The sequence below is a fragment of the Mustelus asterias genome, chromosome 23, assembly GCF_964213995.1.
Source record: "Mustelus asterias chromosome 23, sMusAst1.hap1.1, whole genome shotgun sequence".
Classification (NCBI taxonomy): domain Eukaryota; kingdom Metazoa; phylum Chordata; class Chondrichthyes; order Carcharhiniformes; family Triakidae; genus Mustelus; species Mustelus asterias.
In genome coordinates, this window is record NC_135823.1 from 26,094,478 (window position 1) to 26,115,866 (window position 21,389).

Genomic DNA, 21,389 nt, shown 5'->3' on the forward strand with positions numbered 1-21,389 from the left:
TGAGCCAAAGGCAAAGGGGAATTAAACTTCTCAGCCTGACAGAAATCACCTCCAGGATCAAATTACTTTGTGAGAATTTTGGGACATTTCAAAGAACAAAGAACAGTGCAGCACCGGAAACAGGCCCTTCGGCCCTCCAAGCCTGTGCCGCTCCTTGGTCCAACTAGACCAATCGTTTGTATCCCTCCATTCCCAGGCTGCTCATGTGACTATCCAGGTAAGTCTTATTTCCTGGGGTCTCCTCCAAACTCTTGCCAGTTTTCAATGGTTGGTATTCCTGGTATAGACACATTCCCTCGCTGTAGCGAGTAAGCTCAGTATGGTAGCTTGGCCTCTTTAAGGGACGGATGTTTGTGGGTCACAGGACCCTCCTGGGGCCAATCAGGAGAAAGAGCACAAACCGGCACCTATCAGGTGTGAGCCCTGGTAGGCATCATTTTGGCAAACCAAATAGACTAAACAAAATAAACTGAGGGACAAAGTAAAAGGCGCAGCCCCTTAAAAAGGAGGGGGGGGGGCGGGCGGGGGAAGCTGCCCAAAGTAAAACAAAAACAAAGTGTAAGGAAACTTAAAACATCAAATCAAATGTGATTAAGAAGATCAATAATACACCCCAGCCCCTGCGGGACCCAACAGGCACGGAAGGCCTCGATGGTGCCTGTGGACTCCACATGCTCCCTCTCCAGGTTCACCTGGCTGCGAATGTAGCTGTGGTAGAAGGGCAGACAGTCGGGTCAGACAACCCCCTCAGTCGCCTAATGCCTGGACCTGTTTATGGCGAGTCCAGCCAGGCCCAGGAGCAGGTTCACGGGAGGTCCTCTACCTTCCCCGCCCCCTCCGCACAGGGTGTGGGCCCTGGTAGGAGGGAACCCTTAGTGTGAGACTGGGAGTCTGGAAACTAGACCTCTACCTGCTTTGAGCTTGTCTGGACATAGTTTTAACTTTCCTTCAATAAATCACTCTTGTGATTCAAGGCTTCCTCATCGTGGCATCTTGCGCTATTACACTGGCGATGAGAATAAATCAGTCGACAGTCGTTAACACGCCAGCATCTGGAGGGGAAAGGGTGAGCCCCTGAAAGGAAAACAAGAGAGGTAAAAAAGTCAGCCTTAGTCGAGTAGTCATGCCACTGTTCAGAAAAATTGATCCGTTTGATCCGGAGGTCAAAGGTTGGGGCTAGTGCATCAAAATACTTTTTTTTTGCAGCCAGCAAAATAACGTCTGAAGAAAAACAGGAAGTTATTTTACTCGTGGTTTGCAGGTCTCAAGCTTACAACCTCGTCAAGAAGCCTTACATCTCCGGAGGCACCGGATACAAAATCCTTTGACCAGCTAATCGCTCTAATGAGGGACCACTATAATCCCTAGCCCTCCATTATTCTGGAGAGATATAAATTCCACTCAGCTGTTAGGGACACAAGGGAGACCATTTCGGCTTTTGTCGTTAACTTTGCCAATTGGCTGAACTCTGTGAGTTTGGTCCATCCTTAGATGATATGTTACATGATCGTCTCATATGTGGCATTAACAGTTTGAACATTCAAAAGAAACTGCTCACTGAAACTTCCCTGGATAAAACAGTGGAAGCAACTGAGAGCGATGAACAAAGCGCTTTTGAACTGTAAGGTGAACAAAATTTGGTGGGAAATGGTGGTCGCTCAGACCACCAGTAATGAGGGCCCAGCAGAGCCCAAGAGACAGAAGAGAAATCGTCAGCCACAAGGGGTTGACAAGTGTTATAATTGTGGGGAAGACTATCCCCATGACAGGAGAGCCACATACAAGCCAAATGCAGAATCAGACCATCTGCGCTCAGATCCCGCCCAAAAATGAGGACTCCTATGAACAGGATTCAGGAAGATTTGGAAGAGAAATCCGAAGCTTATGAGCTCAACATTCTAAAGTTAAACAAAACAACCCCCATCGAAATCTCCCTTATGGTCAGCGGGCATCCGTTAACTATGGAGGTCGATACAGGTGCTTCAGCAAAGGTAAGAGGTGAACAAACCTATAAGTATTTGCAGGGAGGTTTGCAACCCATGAGGCTCAGCAAACCTCGACAAAGTTGGCGACCTATATGGGAGGAGGCACTGAAGTACTGGGCACAACGTCAACACCACTGTCTTACCATCATCAGTCTGTTCAACTACCCCTGATGGTAGTGAAAGGCCTAGTCTTATGGGACAAGACTGGTTGAAGCAATTTAAATTGAACTGGCTGGAAACATTCAACATCACAGATGGAGTTTTCCAAGAGCTCGTGCATCAAGAGGTTTTTCAAAGAGAGCTGGGATAAAGGCCAATTTTCTTTAGAGCCTGGGCTGTCCCCTGTGCACTACGTGAAAAGGTTGAGGTGCAGTTGAAGAGGTTCAAACATTCATAGATAAAACCAAACAGGGATACCAAACCTTTAAATTGCGTGAAACATAAAATGCATCTCAATGGCATTGTTGAAACTACCAAAAGAGAATTTGATCAGAAATGAGTTGTTGGCATCCAAAGAAGCTATTTTGAGCCTAATGTCTCAAAATGAGAACTTACCACCTTTGAGTTTAGAAGAAGAGCTCAAAAGTGGAATCACAGCCACAGTGAATAAAGAGGGTGATAATTTGACTGTGGACTTAGAGGGGACGTTCTTTGCAGGGTTAAAGAATGAGCGTAGGGAAAAAAAATGATCACAATTCAGAGTCCATGATGTTTAAATCCTGCTAATGCTATGTCATATGTACTTGCTCCTGTTTGGGTTAATCCCTTATAACTTTGTAAATAAGATGTGTAATTGGGGGAAAAATGAAAAGATTATCTGTAAATAATAAAATATTTGTTCGAGGTTCGTGAGGATTAAAATTCAGCATATTTTCAAAGACATTTATCGGGAAATCGTCACTATGGTGAAGCTTTGTTTGTGTGTTAAGAAACAGGGACCCACCTTGATGGGAGTGGAGATTGAGGATCCAGGTCCAGACAGGCCCAAGAGTTCCAGGCATGTGCAGAGAGAGGCAAGGTGACAGACTGCACATGCTCCATTCTCATTTTGTTTCTCTCAGTAAAAGGGTTCAGCCATCCCGGACAGCAGGAGTGCAGCTACATGGTGTGAAAATAATCATTATGGGGTCCAATCTTGGCGCCAAAACATGTGGAGTCCCGAGACTGAGAGTGGGAGCCCAGAGAGGGAGACCATTGGGGAAAGAGACCAGCAATAGGTAACACTGAGGGGAGAAGCAAAGGAAGAGGTTCCTGAAGGCAGGTTCCAGATATGAGGCCTCAGGAAAAGTTGTGGAGAGCTGGAAAGGCATCGGGAGGTGGGTTACTCTGGGCCATTGGGAAAAAAGTAATCCTTTGGAACAGTGGAGTTCTGCTTAGTGTGGCTAAGGAGGAACAGTTGTGCCTGTGATTCAGTGCTGGAGTGCAGCCTCAGGAAGCAAACCTATTTTAAAAATCTTTTCTATTCAAGAATAATCTCACTTTCTCTAGTCTCTCCACATAACTGATTTTTGTTCATTCCAGTAATCTCTTTTGTGCTTTCTCCAAGATCTTGACATCTTTCCTGAAGTATAATGCCATGGTTAGCTGCAACACTCCAACTGGTGTCTAATCCATGCCATTGAAAGGCTTGGGTGACTTTCTTTCTTTTGTACTCTTTGCTTCTATAACTAAAGCCAATAATTCTGTATGCCTTTTAAACATCCTTCTCAGCTGATTCAGCCACTTTGAAAGACATTTATCACCAGGTCCTACTGTCCCTGCATCACTTTTAAAATTGTATCATTTAGATTAAATTGCCTCCTACTTCCTATGTTTAATTCTGTCTTCCAGATGCCTTTCTATTTAACCTGTCTACCACCTCATAAATTTTGTACTATCCTCCTTGCTGTTTTTCTGAGTTTTATATAATCTGTAAACTATGAGATTATGCCCTGCGTTTCTTTATTAGTGTCACAAATAGGCTTACATTAATGCTACAATGAAGTTACCGTGAAAATCCCTGAGTTGCCACACTCCGGCACCTGTTCGGGTACACTGAGGGAGAATTTAGCATGGCCAATGCACATAACCAGCGCATCTTTCGAACTATGGGAGGAAACCGGAGCACCCAGAGGAAACTCATGCAGACACGGGGAGAATGTAGCCTCCACACAAATGGTGACCCAAGCTGGGAATTGAACCTGGGTCTCTGGCGCTGTGAGGCAGCAGTGCTTGCCACCGTGCCGCTCCTGCATACCCAAGTCCAGGTCATTAATATATCATGAAGAGCAATGTGCCTAATATTGACCTTGGGGGAACAACACTGTCCCTCCTGTCTGAAATACCAGTACTCAACCTACTGTCTGCTTTCTGACTTTTAGCAAATGTTGGATACATGCAACTACTGCACCTTTAATTCACATAGACTTCAATTTTGTAAACATAACTTTTATGTGTTACTTTATCAAATACTAGTTTCTCTAAATTACAATTTATATACAGAATCTTGGATATATAAATCAACTCTTGCACACACCCCTACTGACTCACTACATACACTGCAGTCTGAAAGACGTGCTAGTTAGATGTATTGGCTATGCTAAATTCTCCCTCAGTGTACCTGAACTGGTGCCGGAGTGTGGCAACTAGGGGATTTTCACAGTAACTTCATTGCAGTGCTAATGTAAGCCTACTTGTGGATCTGGACAACATTCAGGCTTGGGCTGACAAGTGGCAATTAATTGAGCCCAGTACGTAACATTCAAACCACAAGTGTCAGGTAATGAACATCATCAACAAGAAGATCACATATATATATAGCCACATAAACACTATGGCTTTTCCATCAGGTCAGAGGCTAGGGGTTCTGTGTTGAATAATTCATCTCCTGATTCCCAAAGCCCCTCCATCATCTACAAGGCACAAACCAGGAGTTTGATGGAATTATCTTTGCTGTGCCAGGTTCAGTGCAGCTCCACCCCCAACAATCTAGAAGTTCAACAAAACCCAGGCCAAAGCCTTTGGTTTGGCATCCCATCCACCATGTTAAACATTCATTTCCTCAACCACTGATGCACCGTAATCCCAGTACCATTGTCAAGATGCAGTGTAGTAACTTGCCAAGATTCCTTCAACAGTAACATTCAAACCCAACTGTTATACCACCTAGAATAACATGGGCAGCATACCTAACATCACTGTGGGTACACCTACACCATACAGACTGCAGTAGTTCAAGAAGGCAGCTCACCATCATATCAAAAATCAAACATTGTAGTTTTAAATAATTTGGGTTTATTAGCTATGTTTAAAGTTTATTTATTAGTGCTACTGCAATGAAGTTACTGTGAAAATTTCTAAAAAGGGATTTAAATTTTTTTTAATGACACTGGAGTACAAACTGCTGCATTAAAAGTGACACCTTGTCCAGACAATGTTTCAATCAGTTTGTAAATCTCACTGCCTTTCCTGGTTTGCTCCACATCATTCCCTGGTTTGAACAGCCTGCCCTCTCCCTCAGTGTGACTGACTCTATAAATACAGTAAGAAGTTTAACAACACCAGATTAAAGTCCAACAGGTTTATTTGGTAGCAAAAGCCGCAAGTTTGTTGTTAAACTTCTTACTGTGTTTACCCCAGTCCAACGCCGGCATCTCCACATCTATAAATACACCCAGTGCCCAGTTCAGACTCCCAGTATCCTCTCTCTGACTTCTCTCAGGATGGTAAGAAGTCTCACAACACCAGGTTAAAGTCCAACAGGTTTATTTGGTAGCAAATACCATAGGCTTTCGGAGCTTGCTGCTCCTTCGTCAGATGGAGTGGTCTCTGTTCTCCAACAGTGCACAGACACAGAAATCAAGTTACAGAATACTAATTAGAATGCAAATCTCTACAGCCAGCCAGGTCTTAAAAGGTACAGATAATGTGGTTGGAGGGAACATTAAACACAGGTTAAAGAGATGTGTATTGTCTCCAGACAGAACAGCTGGTGAGATTATGCAAGACGAGGGGCGAGCTGTGGGGGTTACTGATAATGTGACATAAATCCAACATCCCGGTTTAGGCCATCCTCATGTGTGCGGAACTTGGCTATCAGTTTCTGCTCAGCGACTCTGCGCTGTCGTGTGTCGTGAAGGCCGCCTTGGAGAACACTTACCTGAAGATCCAAGGCTGACTGCCCGTGACTGCTGAAGTGCTCCCCCACAGGAAGAGAACAGTCTTGCCTGGTGATTGTCGAGCGGTGTTCATTCAGGATGCCTGTCCTTTTCGCACAGAGTCTGGGGCTGATTCGGGCTGCTCTGTCCGACCAGACCTGGATCCTTCTCCTCACTTTCCTGCTCCTGTTGGCTTGGTAAGTGTCTGATTGATTTCTTTCTCGCTTCTTTTCCGGCTCTGACCCTGGGAGAAAATACTCTCACAGCCGAACGGAACTCACTGTTAGCATGAGGAAAGTTGACAGCATTTCTCACCAAGTTTGTCTTTGTTTTGAACAGTTGGGGGCTCCTCAATCTCTGCCCCCCCCCCCCCCTTCCCCCTCCCCTCCCAATCCCCGCGGAGCGGAGCCGGGGACGGTGCTGAAGACTCGGGGCTGATTCCGGGACATTTCCTCCTCCTCCTCCTGTCCCCTGAGCGCGGATCCCAACAAACCCAGCCTTTTGGGGCTGGGAGAAAGAGGGAGGAAGGGGGGGTCTGTGTTAATGCAGGTGATCTCAGGGAGGAGATTCATCCCAGTGGGAATTCCTTGGGGTGAGGGGTTGTTGTTGTGGGTACAGAGAAGCTGATTTTAATGGGGTTTAGAGGGAGGAACCAGTTCTACCGTCTCTGCAGATTCACGTCGTCTTTAACCAGTGTCTGTCCCCAGAAACTATTAAAACCTGCAGCGCCCAGAGTTTTTCTCCCTTTGGGAGGAATTTATGAGATTTTACTCTGAGGAGATAATCCATAGTAAGAAGTCTCACAACACCAGGTTAAAGTCCAACAGATTTATTTGGTAGCAAAAGCCACTAGCTTTTGGAGTGTTGCTCCTTCGTCAGGTGAGTGGGAGTTCTGTTCACAAACTCAATTTACGAAATAATGGTTGGAATGCGAGTCTTTACAGGTAATCAAGTCTTAAAGGTACAGTCAATGTGAGTGGAGAGAGGGTTAAGCACAGGTTAAAGAGATGTGTATTGTCTCCAGACAGGATAGTTAGTGAGATTTTGCAAGCCCAGGCAAGTTGTGGGGATTACAGACAGTGTGACATGAACCCAAGATCCCGGTTGAGGCCGTCCTCGTGTGCAGAACTTGGCTATCAGTCAAGGAAAGGATGTCCCGAGGCATGGTACATTGAGGAGACCATGCAGATGCTACGACAACGGATGAATGAACACTGCTCGACAATCACCAGGCAAGAGTGTTCTCTTCCTGTTGGGGAACACTTCAGCGGTCACGGGCATTCGGCCTCTGATCTTTGGGTAAGTGTCGTTCTTCACGACACACGACAACGCAGTCGCTGAGCAGAAACTGATAGCCAAGTTCCGCACACATGAGGACGGCCTCAACCGGGATCTTGAGTTCATGTCATACTATCTGTAACCCCCATGACTTACCTGGGCTTGCAAAATCTCACTAACTGTCCTGTCTGGAGACACTACACATCTCTTTAACCTGTGCTTAACACTTTCTCCAATCACATTGTCTGTACTTTTAAGACTTGATTACCTGTAAAGACTCGCATTCCAACCATTATTTTGTAAATTGAGTTTGTGTCTTTATATGCCCTGTTTGTGAACAGAACTCCCACTTACCTGACGAAGAAGCAGCGCTCCGAAAGCTAGTGGATTTTGCTACCAAATAAACCTGTTGGACTTTAACCTGGTGTTGTGAGACTTCTTACTGTGTTTACCCCAGTCCAACACCAGCATCTCCACATCATGAGATGATCCATATCCATTGGATTTCATCCCAGGCTGGAATTGGAAACATTTCACTCTGATTGAAATCCTTCTTCTTGTGGATATTTATCATTATTCCATTTTTGTATGAACTATTTTGATTGATCAGTTTATCATAGAATCATATAGTACAGAAAGAGGCCATTTGGCCCATCGAGTCTGCACCGACCACAATCCCCCCAGGCTCTAATCCCAGGTATTTACTCTGTTAATCCATAGAACCATAGAAAATTACAGCTCAGAAACAGGCCTTTTGGCCCTTCTTGTCTGTGCCGAACCATTTTATGCCTAGTCCCACTGACCTGCACTTGGACCATATCCCCCCACACCCCTCTCATCCATGAACCCGTCCAAGTTTTTCTTAAATGTTAAAAGTGACCCCGCATTTACCACTTTATTCGGCAGCTCATTCCACACTCCCACCACTCTCTGCGTGAAGAAGCCCCCCCTAATATTCCCTTTAAACTTTTCTCCTTTCACCCTTAACCCATGCCCTCTGGTTTTTTTCTCCCCTAGCCTCAGTGGAAAAAGCCTGCTTGCATTCACTCTATCTATACCCATCAAAATCTTATACACCTCTATCAAATCTCCCCTCAATCTTCTACGCTCCAGGGAGTAAAGTCCCAACCTATTCAATCTCTCTCTGTAACTCAGCTTCTCAAGTCCCGGCAACATCCTTGTGAACCTTCTCTGCACTCTTTCAATCTTATTTACATCATTCCTGTAACTAGGTGACCAAAACTGTACACAATACTCCAAATTCGGCCTCACCAATGCCTTATATAACCTTACCATAACACTCCAACTTTTATACTCGATACTCCGATTTATAAAGGCCAATGTACCAAAGGCACTCTTTACGACCCTATCCACCTGTGACGTCACTTTTAGGGAATTCTGTACCTGTATTCCCAGATCCCTCTGTTCAACAGCACTCTTCAGAGTCCTACCATTTACCCTGTACGTTCTTCTTTGGTTTGTCCTTCCAAAGTGCAATATCTCACACTTGTCTGCGTTAAATTCCATTTGCCATTTTTGAGCCCATTTTTCTAGTTGGTCCAAATCCCTCTGCAAGCTTTGAAAACCTTCCTCACTGTCCACTACACCTCCAATCTTTGTATCATCAGCAAACTTGCAGATCCAATTGACCACATTATCATCCAGATCATTGATATAGATGACAAACAACAATGGACCCAACACCGATCCCTGCGGCACACCACTAGTCACAGGCCTCCACTCAGAGAAGCAATCCTCCACAACCACTCTCTGGCTTCTTCCATTGAGCCAGTGTCTTATCCAATTTACTACCTCCCCATGTATACCTAGCGACTGAACCTTCCTAACTAACCTCCCATGAGGGACCTTGTCAAAGGCCTTGCTGAAATCCAGGTAGACAACATCCACCGCCTTCCCTTCATCCACTTTCCTGGTAACCTCCTCGAAAAACTCCAATAGATTGGTCAAACATGACCTACCACGCACAAAGCCATGTTGACTCTCCCTAATAAGTCCCTGTCTATCCAAATATTTGTAGATCCTATCCCTTATCACACCTTCCAATAACTTGCCCACCACCGACGTCAAACTTACTGGCCTATAATTTCCCGGATTTCTTTTGGAACCTTTTTTAAACAACGGAACAACATGAGCCACCCTCCAATCATCCGGCACCTCCCCCGTGAATACTGACATTTTAAATATGTCTGCCAGGGCCCCTGCAAGTTCAACCCCTCTGACATTAAGCGGCAATTGAGAATTGCCAATCCACCTAACCCTTTGGAGTGTGGGAGGAAACCAGAGCACCCGGAGGAAACCCACGCAGACATGGGGAGAACATGCAAACTCCGCACAGACAGTGACCCAAGCCGGGAATCGAATCTGGGTCCGTGGCGCTGTGAGACAGCAGTGCTAACCACTTTGCCACTGTGTGCTGTCCATATGGAGTGTGTCCTTTGGTGGGCATTTGGTCAGGTGTGATGGCACACACTGGTTAGCAGAGGCCATGACATAGGTGCGAGTGCCAACAGTCGGTGGAGGTGTCAGTGGGTTGGAGGCGGTTGATGGGTTGGGGGCAGTTGATGGAGAACAAATATAGTAGTTAGTAAGGGTGTTCAATGGCAAGGTTACCCTATGAGGGACGGGGAGGGAGGGGATGACATGGGAAGGGGTGGTGGAGATGTTGGAATTAGTTTGTGTGTGACAAAATTGTGGGGAGTTTTCGCACGGTCCAATTCGAAAAGACATGGCCGCCACTTAAAGTTCGAAAAAGGATCAGTTATAATAATATCGCTGCAAAACTTGAATCCTCAGCCAGTGTTTGGTCATTATGGACTTGTTTTCTCCAATGATCGTTCTGAAATGATAACAGGTAGGTCTGAAGGAAATGGGGGGTGGAACTTCCCACCGGCAGGATTTTCCGCTCCTGAAGTCGATGGACTTTTGAATGGCTTATTCTTTAAATAATATCACATCCATCGGATGTAGACCTGCCTTTTCGAGTTTGGATAAATGGTTCCCATTTAGCCTGTGATATGCTGTGATGATAAACAAGTCACAAAGAATCTAAACAAATAGCAACATTTGCATTTATTCTGAGGTTTGTTTTTCACACGTGGACAGCTTTGTGTAGCTTTTTTCAGAGCGAGAAGTTTTGCTTCTGTTTAAAGTCTTTCTTGAAGGAATATCTAGAAATCCTGTGAAGAGAGAAATACTGTTGCACTAGAGGTACAAATTTGATCACAAATGTTTTGCGGGTCCTTGCTAGTTGCATGAAGTTGGATAATCGTTGAATTCTCAAGACTGCTCTGTGGGAAAGGGATATGTTTCTCACTTCTATACAAGTGGAGAGAGGGGAGTTACAATAAGAAACTATTCTCCAGGCCAGGGATTTGTAATACAAAACACTGCAGGTGTACAAGGTCTTTCGGGCTGTTTTCTTGGCTGAACCAAAGTTACATAGTTGCATAATAGTTCTTGTCATAACTCCCACAGTGGGTGGACCATAAAAGATATCTTTTAATCGCACTTGATATTCTCTGCAGCAACTTGTTTACTTGCAGACTGAATATATTCAGGAAGTTTTATCTCAAATTAAATACTTTAATTTGGGCTTTTCCAGTGAGTTAGATAGTGGATTAATGGTGCATTGGAGAGAATGATCTCGATAATCTGAATAGCCTTTACCCACTCCATGGTTTCTTTATGTTCACATGAAACCTTGCATAAAGTAATACCCTAGGTACAAATAATTTTACCTAATGTAGAATGTCTATAATTAACAGCTTTTTGAGGGTGATTTACTTTAGGAGGAGAACCTCCTGAGGCAAAAGTTTTCATCAACTTCAGGTCTCTTAGCGAAGCCAGGGTGTGTGTTTGAGTGAATTTACTGAGCATGTCAGTAAGTTTTGAGCCACTCAGATCCTTGCCCGTTGCTGAGCTACAGCTTGGATTGAAAATGCTACAATTGAACCTAACAGCTCTGAGGAAAGTAGGCAGGGTTCCTGCTACTGTTCACTCTCTCTGGCAACATTTGTTGTGGACAAGAAGAGACTCTGTCATGATGGTGGGTGGGGCTGGTGCCCACAATGGAGTAATCTTCCAACTCTCTCCAACTCAGTCCACAAATGAATACTGGTCACTGAATGATGTTCATGGAGATCCATCTCACCAAGTAGTCAGTGTGGGGAGGGGGATGAAAAAACTCACCCCTTGGAGAACATAGAACATAGAACATAGAACAGTACAGCACAGAACAGGCCCTTCGGCCCACGATGTTGTGCCGACCTTCATCTGAAACCAAGATCAAGCTATCCCACTCCCTACCATCCTGGTGTGCTCCATGTGCCTATCCAATAACCGCTTAAATGTTTCTAAAGTGTCTGACTCCACTATCACTGCAGGCAGTCCATTCCACACCCCAACCACTCTCTGCGTGAAGAACCTACCTCTGATATCCTTCCTATATCTCCCACCATGAACCCTATAGTTATGCCCCCTTGTAATAGCTCCATCCACCCGAGGAAATAGTCTTTGAACGTTCACTCGATCTATCCCCTTCATCATTTTATAAACCTCTATTAAGTCTCCCCTCAATCTCCTCCGCTCCAGAGAGAACAGCCCCAGCTCCCTCAACCTTTCCTCATAAGACCGACACTCCAAACCAGGCAGCATCCTGGTAAATCTCCTCTGCACTCTTTCCAGCGCTTCCACATCCTTCTTATAGTGAGGTGACCAGAACTGCACACAATATTCCAAATGTGGTCTCACCAAGGTCCTGTACAGTTGCAGCATAACCCCACGGCTCTTAAACTCCAACCCCCTGTTAATAAAAGCTAACACACTATAGGCCTTCTTCACAGCTCTATCCACTTGAGTGGCAACCTTTAGAGATCTGTGGATATGGACCCCAAGATCTCTCTGTTCCTCCACAGTCTTCAGAACCCTACCTTTGACCCTGTAATCCACATTTAAATTTGTCCTACCAAAATGAATCACCTCACATTTATCAGGGTTAAACTCCATTTGCCATTTTTCAGCCCAGCTTTGCATCCTATCTATGTCTCTTTGCAGCCTACAACAGCCCTCCACCACTACTCCACCAATCTTGGTGTCATCAGCAAATTTACTGATCCACCCTTCAGCCCCCTCCTCTAAGTCATTAATAAAAATCACAAAGAGCAGAGGACCAAGCACCGATCCCTGCGGCACTCCGCTAGCAACCTGCCTCCAGTCCGAAAATTTTCCATCCACCACCACCCTCTGTCTTCGATCAGATAGCCAGTTACCTATCCAATCGGCCAACTTTCCCTCTATCCCACACCTCCTTACTTTCATCATAAGCCGACCATGGGGGACCTTATCAAACGCCTTACTAAAATCCATGTATATGACATCAACCGCCCTACCTTCATCAACACACCTAGTTACCTCCTCAAAAAATTCTATCAAATTTGTGAGGCACGATTTGCCCTTCACAAATCCGTGCTGACTATCCCGGATTAATCCGCATCTTTCTAAATGGTCGTAAATCCCATCCCTAAGGACCTTTTCCATCAATTTACCAACCACCAAAGTCAGACTAACCGGTCTATAATTACCAGGGTCATTTCTATTCCCTTTCTTAAACAGAGGAACAACATTCGCCACTCTCCAGTCCTCTGGCACCATCCCCGTGGACAGCGAGGACCCAAAGATCAAAGCCAAAGGCTCTGCAATCTCATCCCTCGCCTCCCAAAGAATCCTAGGATACATTTCATCAGGCCCAGGGGACTTATCGACCTTCAGTTTATTCAAAACTGCCAATACATCCTCCCTCCGAACATCTATTTCCTCCAGCCTATTAGCCTGTAACACCTTCTCTTCCTCAAAAACATGGCCCCTCTCCTTGGTGAACACTGAAGAAAAGTATTCATTCATCACCTCGCCTATCTCTACTGACTCCATACACAAGTTCCCACTACTGTCCTTGACCGGCCCTAACCTCACCCTGGTCATTCTTTTATTCCTCACATAAGAGTAAAAAGCCTTGGGGTTTTCCTTGATCCGACCCGCCAAGGACTTCTCATGTCCCCTCCTAGCTCTCCTCAGCCCCTTTTTCAGCTCATTCCTTGCTAACTTGTAACCCTCAATCGAGCCATCTGAACCTTGTTTCCTCATCCCTACATAAGCTTCCCTCTTCCTTTTCACAAGACATTCCACCTCTTTTGTGAACCACGGTTCCCTCACTCGGCCATTTCCTCCCTGCCTGACAGGGACATACCTATCAAGGACACCCAGTATTTGTTCCTTGAAAAAGTTCCACTTTTCATCAGTGCCTTTCCCTGACAGTTTCTGTTCCCATCTTATGCCCCCTAATTCTTGCCTAATCGCATCATAATTACCTCTCCCCCAATTGTAAGCCTTGCCCTGCCGTCCGGCCCTATCCCTCTCCATTGCAATAACAAAAGACACAGAATTGTGGTCACTATCTCCAAAGTTCTCTCCCGCAACCAAATCTAACACTTGGCCCGGTTCATTTCCCAGTACCAAATCCAATGTGGCCTCACCCCTTGTCGGCCTATCCACATATTGTGTCAGGAAACCCTCCTGCACACACTGCACAAAAAGTGCCCCATCCAAACTATTTGACCTACAAAGGTTCCAATCAATATTTGGAAAGTTAAAGTCCCCCATGACAACTACCCTGTGACCCCCACACGTATCCATAATCTGCTTAGCAATTTCTTCCTCCACATCTCTATTACTATTTGGGGGCCTATAGTACACTCCTAACAACGTGACCGCTCCTTTCCTGTTTCTAACTGCAGCCCATATTACCTCAGTGTGCATATCCCCCTCAAAGTGCTTTTCCGCAGCCGTTAAACTATCCTTGATTAACAATGCTACTCCTCCACCTCTTTTACCAGCTTCCCTACACTTACTGAAACATCTATACCCCGGAACGTCCAACAACCATTCCTGTCCTTGTTCTACCCACGTCTCCGCAATGGCCACAACATCGTAGTCCCAAGTAGCAATCCATGCCCCAAGTTCATCCACCTTGTTCCGGATGCTCCTTGCATTGAAGTAGACACACTTCAACCCACCTTCCTGAATTGTTCAGTGGGTCAGTGACGGGGTAGAGGAGATAATACATCCAGGCGCTTGGTGCTGTGAACAATATGGAATGTCCACATGAATCTGCAACTCGTTCACCCTTTGGTTGTCTCTTTGGCTGTCACCTGTTCTCTTTTCAAAAATTTCAGCAGGCCTATTGAAGGTGTTAGCTATATTATACAATGGATGCTCATTAGTGTGCTGTCTAACATCATATCATGTGCCAAAGAATTGAGCTGCTTATCCACTTGATAGAGGAATAACTGTCTTGGTTCTGGTGGTCTTTATTTGGTATTGGATGGGAGGGGGTGAGCTGAAAGGCAGTACCTGGATTCACCTCCCATAGTTGGGTTAAGTTTCTGACCGGCACAATATATTCTATTGAACTTGCATTGTAATTACTGCTGCTCTTGACTAAGCCAGGAACCATCAGCTTTAACAATATTCACTGCCTGTGGTTCCACTGCACAAAGATGTTTGAACTTATCGTCAGGTTGCTGCCACCAAATTTACAATATCCATGAATTGTTATATGACCTGAATTGACCTGAATGTTACTGGGTTTCTGCTGAAGCAGTGATTTAGAACGATCCACAATCTTTTCCCGAATCTCTAAATCCTGAACCTTGTTTGAAGTTGATCGATATTATTTACACCTTTAAGTGACAATACCTTTTTGATACAGGGTTGTTTGAATATAAGAGAATATTTTGTATTTATTAACTGGAAGATATATTTGATTAAGTTCATACGAACCAATGTGTGTTTTGTTGTTTATAAGCTTGTAACCATTCAATTCAAATTGCAGGTACAGTGTTTTACCGTACGGGTTATTTAAACGGATTGGAGTTCCGGGCCCAAGGCCGCTGCCATTCATTGGAACAGTTCACCATTACAGGAAGGTTTGTTTGTTTTCCCTTTCACCACCATGTCTGCTAGAACTATGACTTGACTAAACTGTTCTGCCATAGTCCTATTTCTTACTTTAACTGAGAGCTCAGAGAGACGTTTCTGAAGCTCCCGCTCATGTTTGGGTGACAGGAGGCTCTAGGCAGAGCAAGGCCGGTGCTGACTGACTCTCTTTCTTTTCCCACCCTAAGTGCTTTGTTTAGTGAACCAGTCAGAAGCTGGGGAAACTCAGCTGGGAAAACTGAGTGTTCGTAGAGCCTAGTTCAAATTCATACCCCTGTGATTGGCCGTGCCAATGGTTCATCACTGACGGACTCAGTAATTTAAAATTAATTTACCAACTCGGCTAATTAATGCATTGTTTTTAAAAAAACCTCAATTGAAAAGACAAATACAATCATTGCTTTTACTGTGTATCGTGTAGAACACGAAGGGCTGGAAATTTGTGCTTCTTTTTTTGAGCATGGTTTATGACCTGCCCAGACCCATTCAGTTCAAGATGAGCAGTGCCCAGAATTGTTGCACCCACCTCATCTGTTTGTTGGCAGTGTCTGCCCGAGTGGACCCCATGTTGCTGTTGTCTTGACATTGTCAGCAGTCTCTACACACAACAGGGGTCCAGCTCCCATAGTTCAGACAAACAAGATTCAGTCAGTCTGCTCCTCTTAAAGGCAGACTTTCACTGGGAAAGGAAGCTTCACTGAAGAATTTATATGTTGACAAAGTGAACACTAGGGGAGATGCCAGGTTCCAGGGTGACAGATGAGGGGGCTCAGAAGGAGTAACCTCATGCATGATTCTGCAGGGGGCTAGGATGCCCTGAGGGACCACTCTCAGAATGGAGTGGGGGTGTGGGGGTGTCAGGAAGGTCAACCTCCAGAGTCTTGACCTGAGAACCTGGCAGTAGTGCCAAAAGTCTAATAACCTCATGGGGGTGGTTGATCTCAGTGAGTGCCCCTTCACATGACATTTCCCACTTGCCATAACCTCTCACACGGCTCAATGCACAATGCCCTCTCTCACTCACCAGCAGCATTCACTGGAACTCTGAGATTATGCCTAATATCCTGATACTCCACCTCACCCTCACACACTTGGCAATGTTGCCAGCCTCACACCCATCTCTCGCTGCCTCTATAAATCTCCAGCAATTCAGCTATGGCAGGAACATTACCCAAATACAGTGCATCAGGACACATTTTGAGAATGACCTAGTGTTCCAGTCTTGTATGTTTTCTGAACTCCTTACTCATCATCATTTCGCCATCTGCCAGAGCAAGCTGCTGATGGTGTGTCCATGGACTTCTTGCATTCTACCCCACTCCCCCTTGTTCTCATGCCTTACCCTAACCTTCCCCCTTCTGAGTTCCTGCTCTCAGGTACTCAAGAACTGTCACATCCCATCCACAGTAACCTATAGAGAAAAAGTGAAAGCAACAGCACAGCATTGATAAAGAAACTCCATTACTTCATCTGAGACTCAAATCCACCAACTTTGATTCTGACAGTGCGCATAACTTGAAGGCTAGTGAAGAGTTGGGATCAGGCATGACAGGCTTCCATCTGGGCCAGGGGTAATGAATGATTCATTTTCCAGCTCTGCTTGTCTTGTGAGAATGAAGCAACAACTCCAGCAAATCAAGGAGTTCAACACAAAAGGCCTCCAGAAATATCTTAGGGTATAGAATCCCTACAGTGCAGAAAGAGGCCATTCGTCCCATGGAATCTGCACTGAAAACTATCCCACCGAGGCCCTATCACAGTAACCCCCACATATTTACCTCGCTAATCCCTCTAACCTACACATCCCGGAACACTAAGAGGTAATTTAGCATGGCCAATGCATCTAACCCGCACCTGGAGGAAACCCATGGGGAGAATGTGAAAACTCCACACAGTCACCCAAGTCAGGAATCGAATCTGTGCCACCCGGTACTTCCAGACAATTTGCAATAGAAGAAAATGTCAAAACGATCTTCCCTGCAATTTGCACGGTTCTGCATATGGCTACCTTGCAGCCTCCAGACTGTTGCCCAAGTTCCGGATCCTAGCATCATGTCAGCGGTTATGCGGTGTAACATCTGGACAGCATTGCTTCTCAGGCTTCCACTGCATGCTGGGGGTTCCTGCGGGAGCACTGTTTACAGCAGGCTGTGCTTGAAAAACACTGGCAGGGCTATACACATCCAGAAAACAGCACTCTCATTCTGTAGCACCTCTGGGACTGAATTTCACATCAAATGTTTTTGAAGTGGTTGGGTTGACTAATCGTGCCAAGAATACATGTAAACTTCCTTTCTCCCCTGGCCCAAATGGATTAGCAGGTGACCTACTTACAGGATTCTGATCATTTCTCTTGCTGGTTGCTAGGAGCTTCATGAGAGAAGCCAGTCGTGAGTTAGAGCTTTTTCCTCTCTTTCTCCCTAACGGTCAGACTGAGATTAATGATATCGTGGTGATGGGGAAAAGAAACATGATTGGAGTAGTGTGCTGCTGAAATTCTTTATGTTGCTTATTAAATGCTCAATGCAAACTTTGGCCTGGCCTATAATTCTGCACTGCTGATGACAGCTCAGGTGAACCAGTGTAAAACATCAGGGAGTTTTAATCATTAGTGAATTTTATGCCCCAAACCCCATGTGTTTACGAGGTGTACGCTGGTGTAAGATTCTATTTGACTAGATCAGCTCCTGCCCACAAAGTTGGTCACACCAGCCACCTCCCCCCCCCCCCCCCCCCCCACAACCCAGGTCAGAATTGCAGATTCTGCATAGTTTGGGAAGGCTCTTTAAATTGTATTCTGTTATCTTAATGTTCAGGCACTAGTTGACATGTTTCAAAGCTTTTCATATCAAAATATATTAATTTGCTTAGAAACTGATTAGTGTATGAAACTACTAAATGGTTCTGTACTCCTTTCTTCTGGATTTATGGTCTTTGTGTCCCCCCAACCTCCAATGGCTGCCAGCCCTCAAACACCTTTTTGAAACTCACATTTTTGTGTTTAAATCCCTCCGTGGCCTCGCTCTTTTTTTATATCCTTGTAACTTCTCTCAAACCTCGGAACCTGTGTGTTCCTCGATCCTTGGTCTCCTGTCCATTCTCCACCACTGATAACTGTCTTGGCCTTAAGCTCTGGAATTCTCTCCTCCAATCTCATTGGCCGAGATCATCTGAGGAACGGTAATCGTTAACAGTTTGCTGCTCTGCTTGATCCTTGCCCCACCTTGACAGCTCCACATTTCTTGTCAGGTCTTCCAAATCCGACGTTACTGGAAATTTGGCGTAGAGCATCCCTCAGAACTCCATTTGATTGCAAGAGTTGGGGGAAAGACAGGAAAGAAACATAGAAACATAGGAGCAGGAGGAGGCCATTCGGCCCTTCAAGCCTGCTCCGCCATTCATCACAATCATGGCTGATCGTCCAACTCAATAGCCTAATCCTGCTTTCTCCCCATAACCTTTGATCCTGTTCGTCCCAGGTGCTATACCTAGCTGCCTCTTGAATACATTCAATGTTTTGGCATCAGCTACTTCCTGTGGTAATGAATTCCAGATATGTCCCCTTTTTTATGGCATTTCCATATGATAAGCTTAAATATCCAATATGAATGTTAGTGAATGAGTGAGGGGATGAATGAATGAACGGGTAGAGTGGGTGAGGTGGTAGGCAGGATGGGTAAATGGGTCGGGATAATCTGGTCAGGCGGGGTAGACAGTCTGGGGAATAGTCAGGGGAGGAGTTGGGTAATCGAGGGCAGAGGTTAGTGGGAGTGATTTGAGGTGGGGGAGATCTGTTCTGGAGTTACCCAGGAGTTACATCAGGCTTTAATTTGTTGAACATTCTCTGTTAAGTATCATGAAACTGTCCAAAGTTTCCAACACTAACTCAGTTGGAGACATTCCTGGAGAGTCCTATGGAGCAGTGGAATTACCCATAGAACATAGAACATAGAACAGTACAGCACAGAACAGGCCCTTCGGCCCACGATGTTGTGCCGACCTTCATCTGAAACCAAGATCAAGCTATCCCACTCCCTACCATCCTGGTGTGCTCCATGTGCCTATCCAATAACCATCAGAAATTGAAACTTCTGGGAAGGTCCCACGGAGGTCAGTGCATCAGGACTTGTGCGATTTCCCGACACACATCTTGGATCATACCTTTCCGACAATTCGGACACTAGAAGATTTGGCCCTCTGTCTCATCAAACCTCCTTAAGGCCCATCTCTGGACCAAGCTTTTCATCCTAAAGTGGCTTTCTTCAGCTTGGAGTCTATTCTTTCTGTCCGGTTTACAGTGATGATAAACAATATTAATGATTCCTTTTCCAACCATGGGACATTGCAAAACGCTTTGCAGCCAATTAAATTATTTCTGAAATGGAGTTACTGTTGTAATGCAGGAAATGCAACAGTCAGTTTGTACATAGTCAACAGCAGCAATGTGATAATAACCTGATATCAGATTTGATTTAAAGTAGAAGTTTATTTATTCGTCACATGTAGGCTTACATTAACACTGCAATGAAGTTACTCACTGCACTGCAGTGAAAATCCCCTAGTTGCCACACTCAGGCGCCTGTTCAGGCACACTGAGGGAGAATTTAGCGTGGCCAATGCACCTAACCAGCGTGTTTTTCAGACTGGGAGGAAACCGGAGCACCTGGAAGAAACCCACGCAGACATGGGGAGAATGTGCAGACTTAGCACAGATAGTGACCCAAGCCGGGAATCGAACCCGGGCCCCTAGCGCTGTGAGTCAGCAATACTAACCACTATGTCGCCTTGCCACCCCAACATTTGGTGATGTTTGTTGAGGGATAAATATTGGCCAAAAGAGCACAGAGAGTGCCCTTTCTCCTCTTCGAAATAGTGCTGTGGGATTTTTTTAAATCCACCTGGCAGGGTAGATGGAACCTTAGGTTAATCTTTCATCAGGAAGACAATATTTCAATCGGGTAGCACCCCCATCCAATCACCCGAAACAGTCAATAGGATGGGGCCGCTGTCAAAATGTGGAATGAAGTTAGAAAGATGTAGCAGTGGTTCTAGAAGTTTCTTGTGAATAGATCATTTGTAAGAACCCCAACACAAGTCATTGGCCTGAAACATTGGACAGAATTTGACATTTCCCTGAGGTTCCCGCATTCGCTGATGAAATGTTAGTGATGAATTCACCACCAATCTGGCGAGTTGCCCCTCAGCTATTTAACACCCAGAGGGGTTTTCTGTTTTAATTTCAGATTTCCATCCACAGCATTTGTATCAGTATTTATGTTCCTTGCCTTTAGGACAATATAAGCTGACATATTGTCCTTCCGAGGGTAGGATATTCCCTGCCAGTAGTTCTAAATTTAAAAATAGAAATCAGATGGGTCACTATTTTCGAAGGCACGGGCTGTAGATTCAGCTGAAGCCAAGCAGTCAATGGGGTCCTGAGAGACTGCCTGGAGCACTGGTTGCTGCTGGGAAGGTAACTCTGCAACAACTGCACTGTTCCCAGAAGACTTTAGTCAGCCTCTGACATTAGGCCTTTGCAGGCCTTGTTAACAGGCTTAGTTGGATACCTGCTGCTTTTGTGCAGTTCGATCCTCCGCCAACCCCACCTCATCCCTCTGTTGGGTAATGGCCTGTGAGGCAGCAGCATATTGGCCAGAGGTGGTGAAATTCTGCCTCTCCATGTTCCCTTCCAGCAGCATCTAAAAACTAAGCCCCCAGCTTCCCCACTGTAGAATAAGTAACAATTAGTGTTCTGTGAATACTGTTGCTAATGGTTTTGTTTTCTTCCTGGCCAGGGTCTGTTAGAGTTTGATGTAGAATGCTACAAGAAGTATGGAAAGATGTGGGGGTGAGTGCATTTAATCAGCCAGTAATGGATATGAAAGTGCAGATTTTTATCCAGTTCAAAACTGCATTTTACTCCAGTCATGTAAAATGTAATTCAAGATCTGCTGTACAGATGATAAACACAGCTTAAAGG

General features: G+C 45.2%; 1 protein-coding gene across 1 annotated transcript in view; it reads left to right on the forward strand.

Moving 5' to 3' along the window:
• The first annotated feature begins 6,198 nt into the window (after nucleotides 1-6,198).
• LOC144510595 (cytochrome P450 3A24-like) overlaps nucleotides 6,199-21,389 on the forward strand; it is a 41,569-nt gene continuing 26,378 nt past the window's right edge. The window contains exons 1-3 of the mRNA XM_078240156.1: nucleotides 6,199-6,318; nucleotides 15,306-15,399; nucleotides 21,205-21,257. Of these exons, the coding sequence (XP_078096282.1) occupies nucleotides 6,221-6,318; nucleotides 15,306-15,399; nucleotides 21,205-21,257 (245 nt within the window). The 5' untranslated portion in view covers nucleotides 6,199-6,220. The remainder of the gene's footprint in view (nucleotides 6,319-15,305; nucleotides 15,400-21,204; nucleotides 21,258-21,389) is intronic.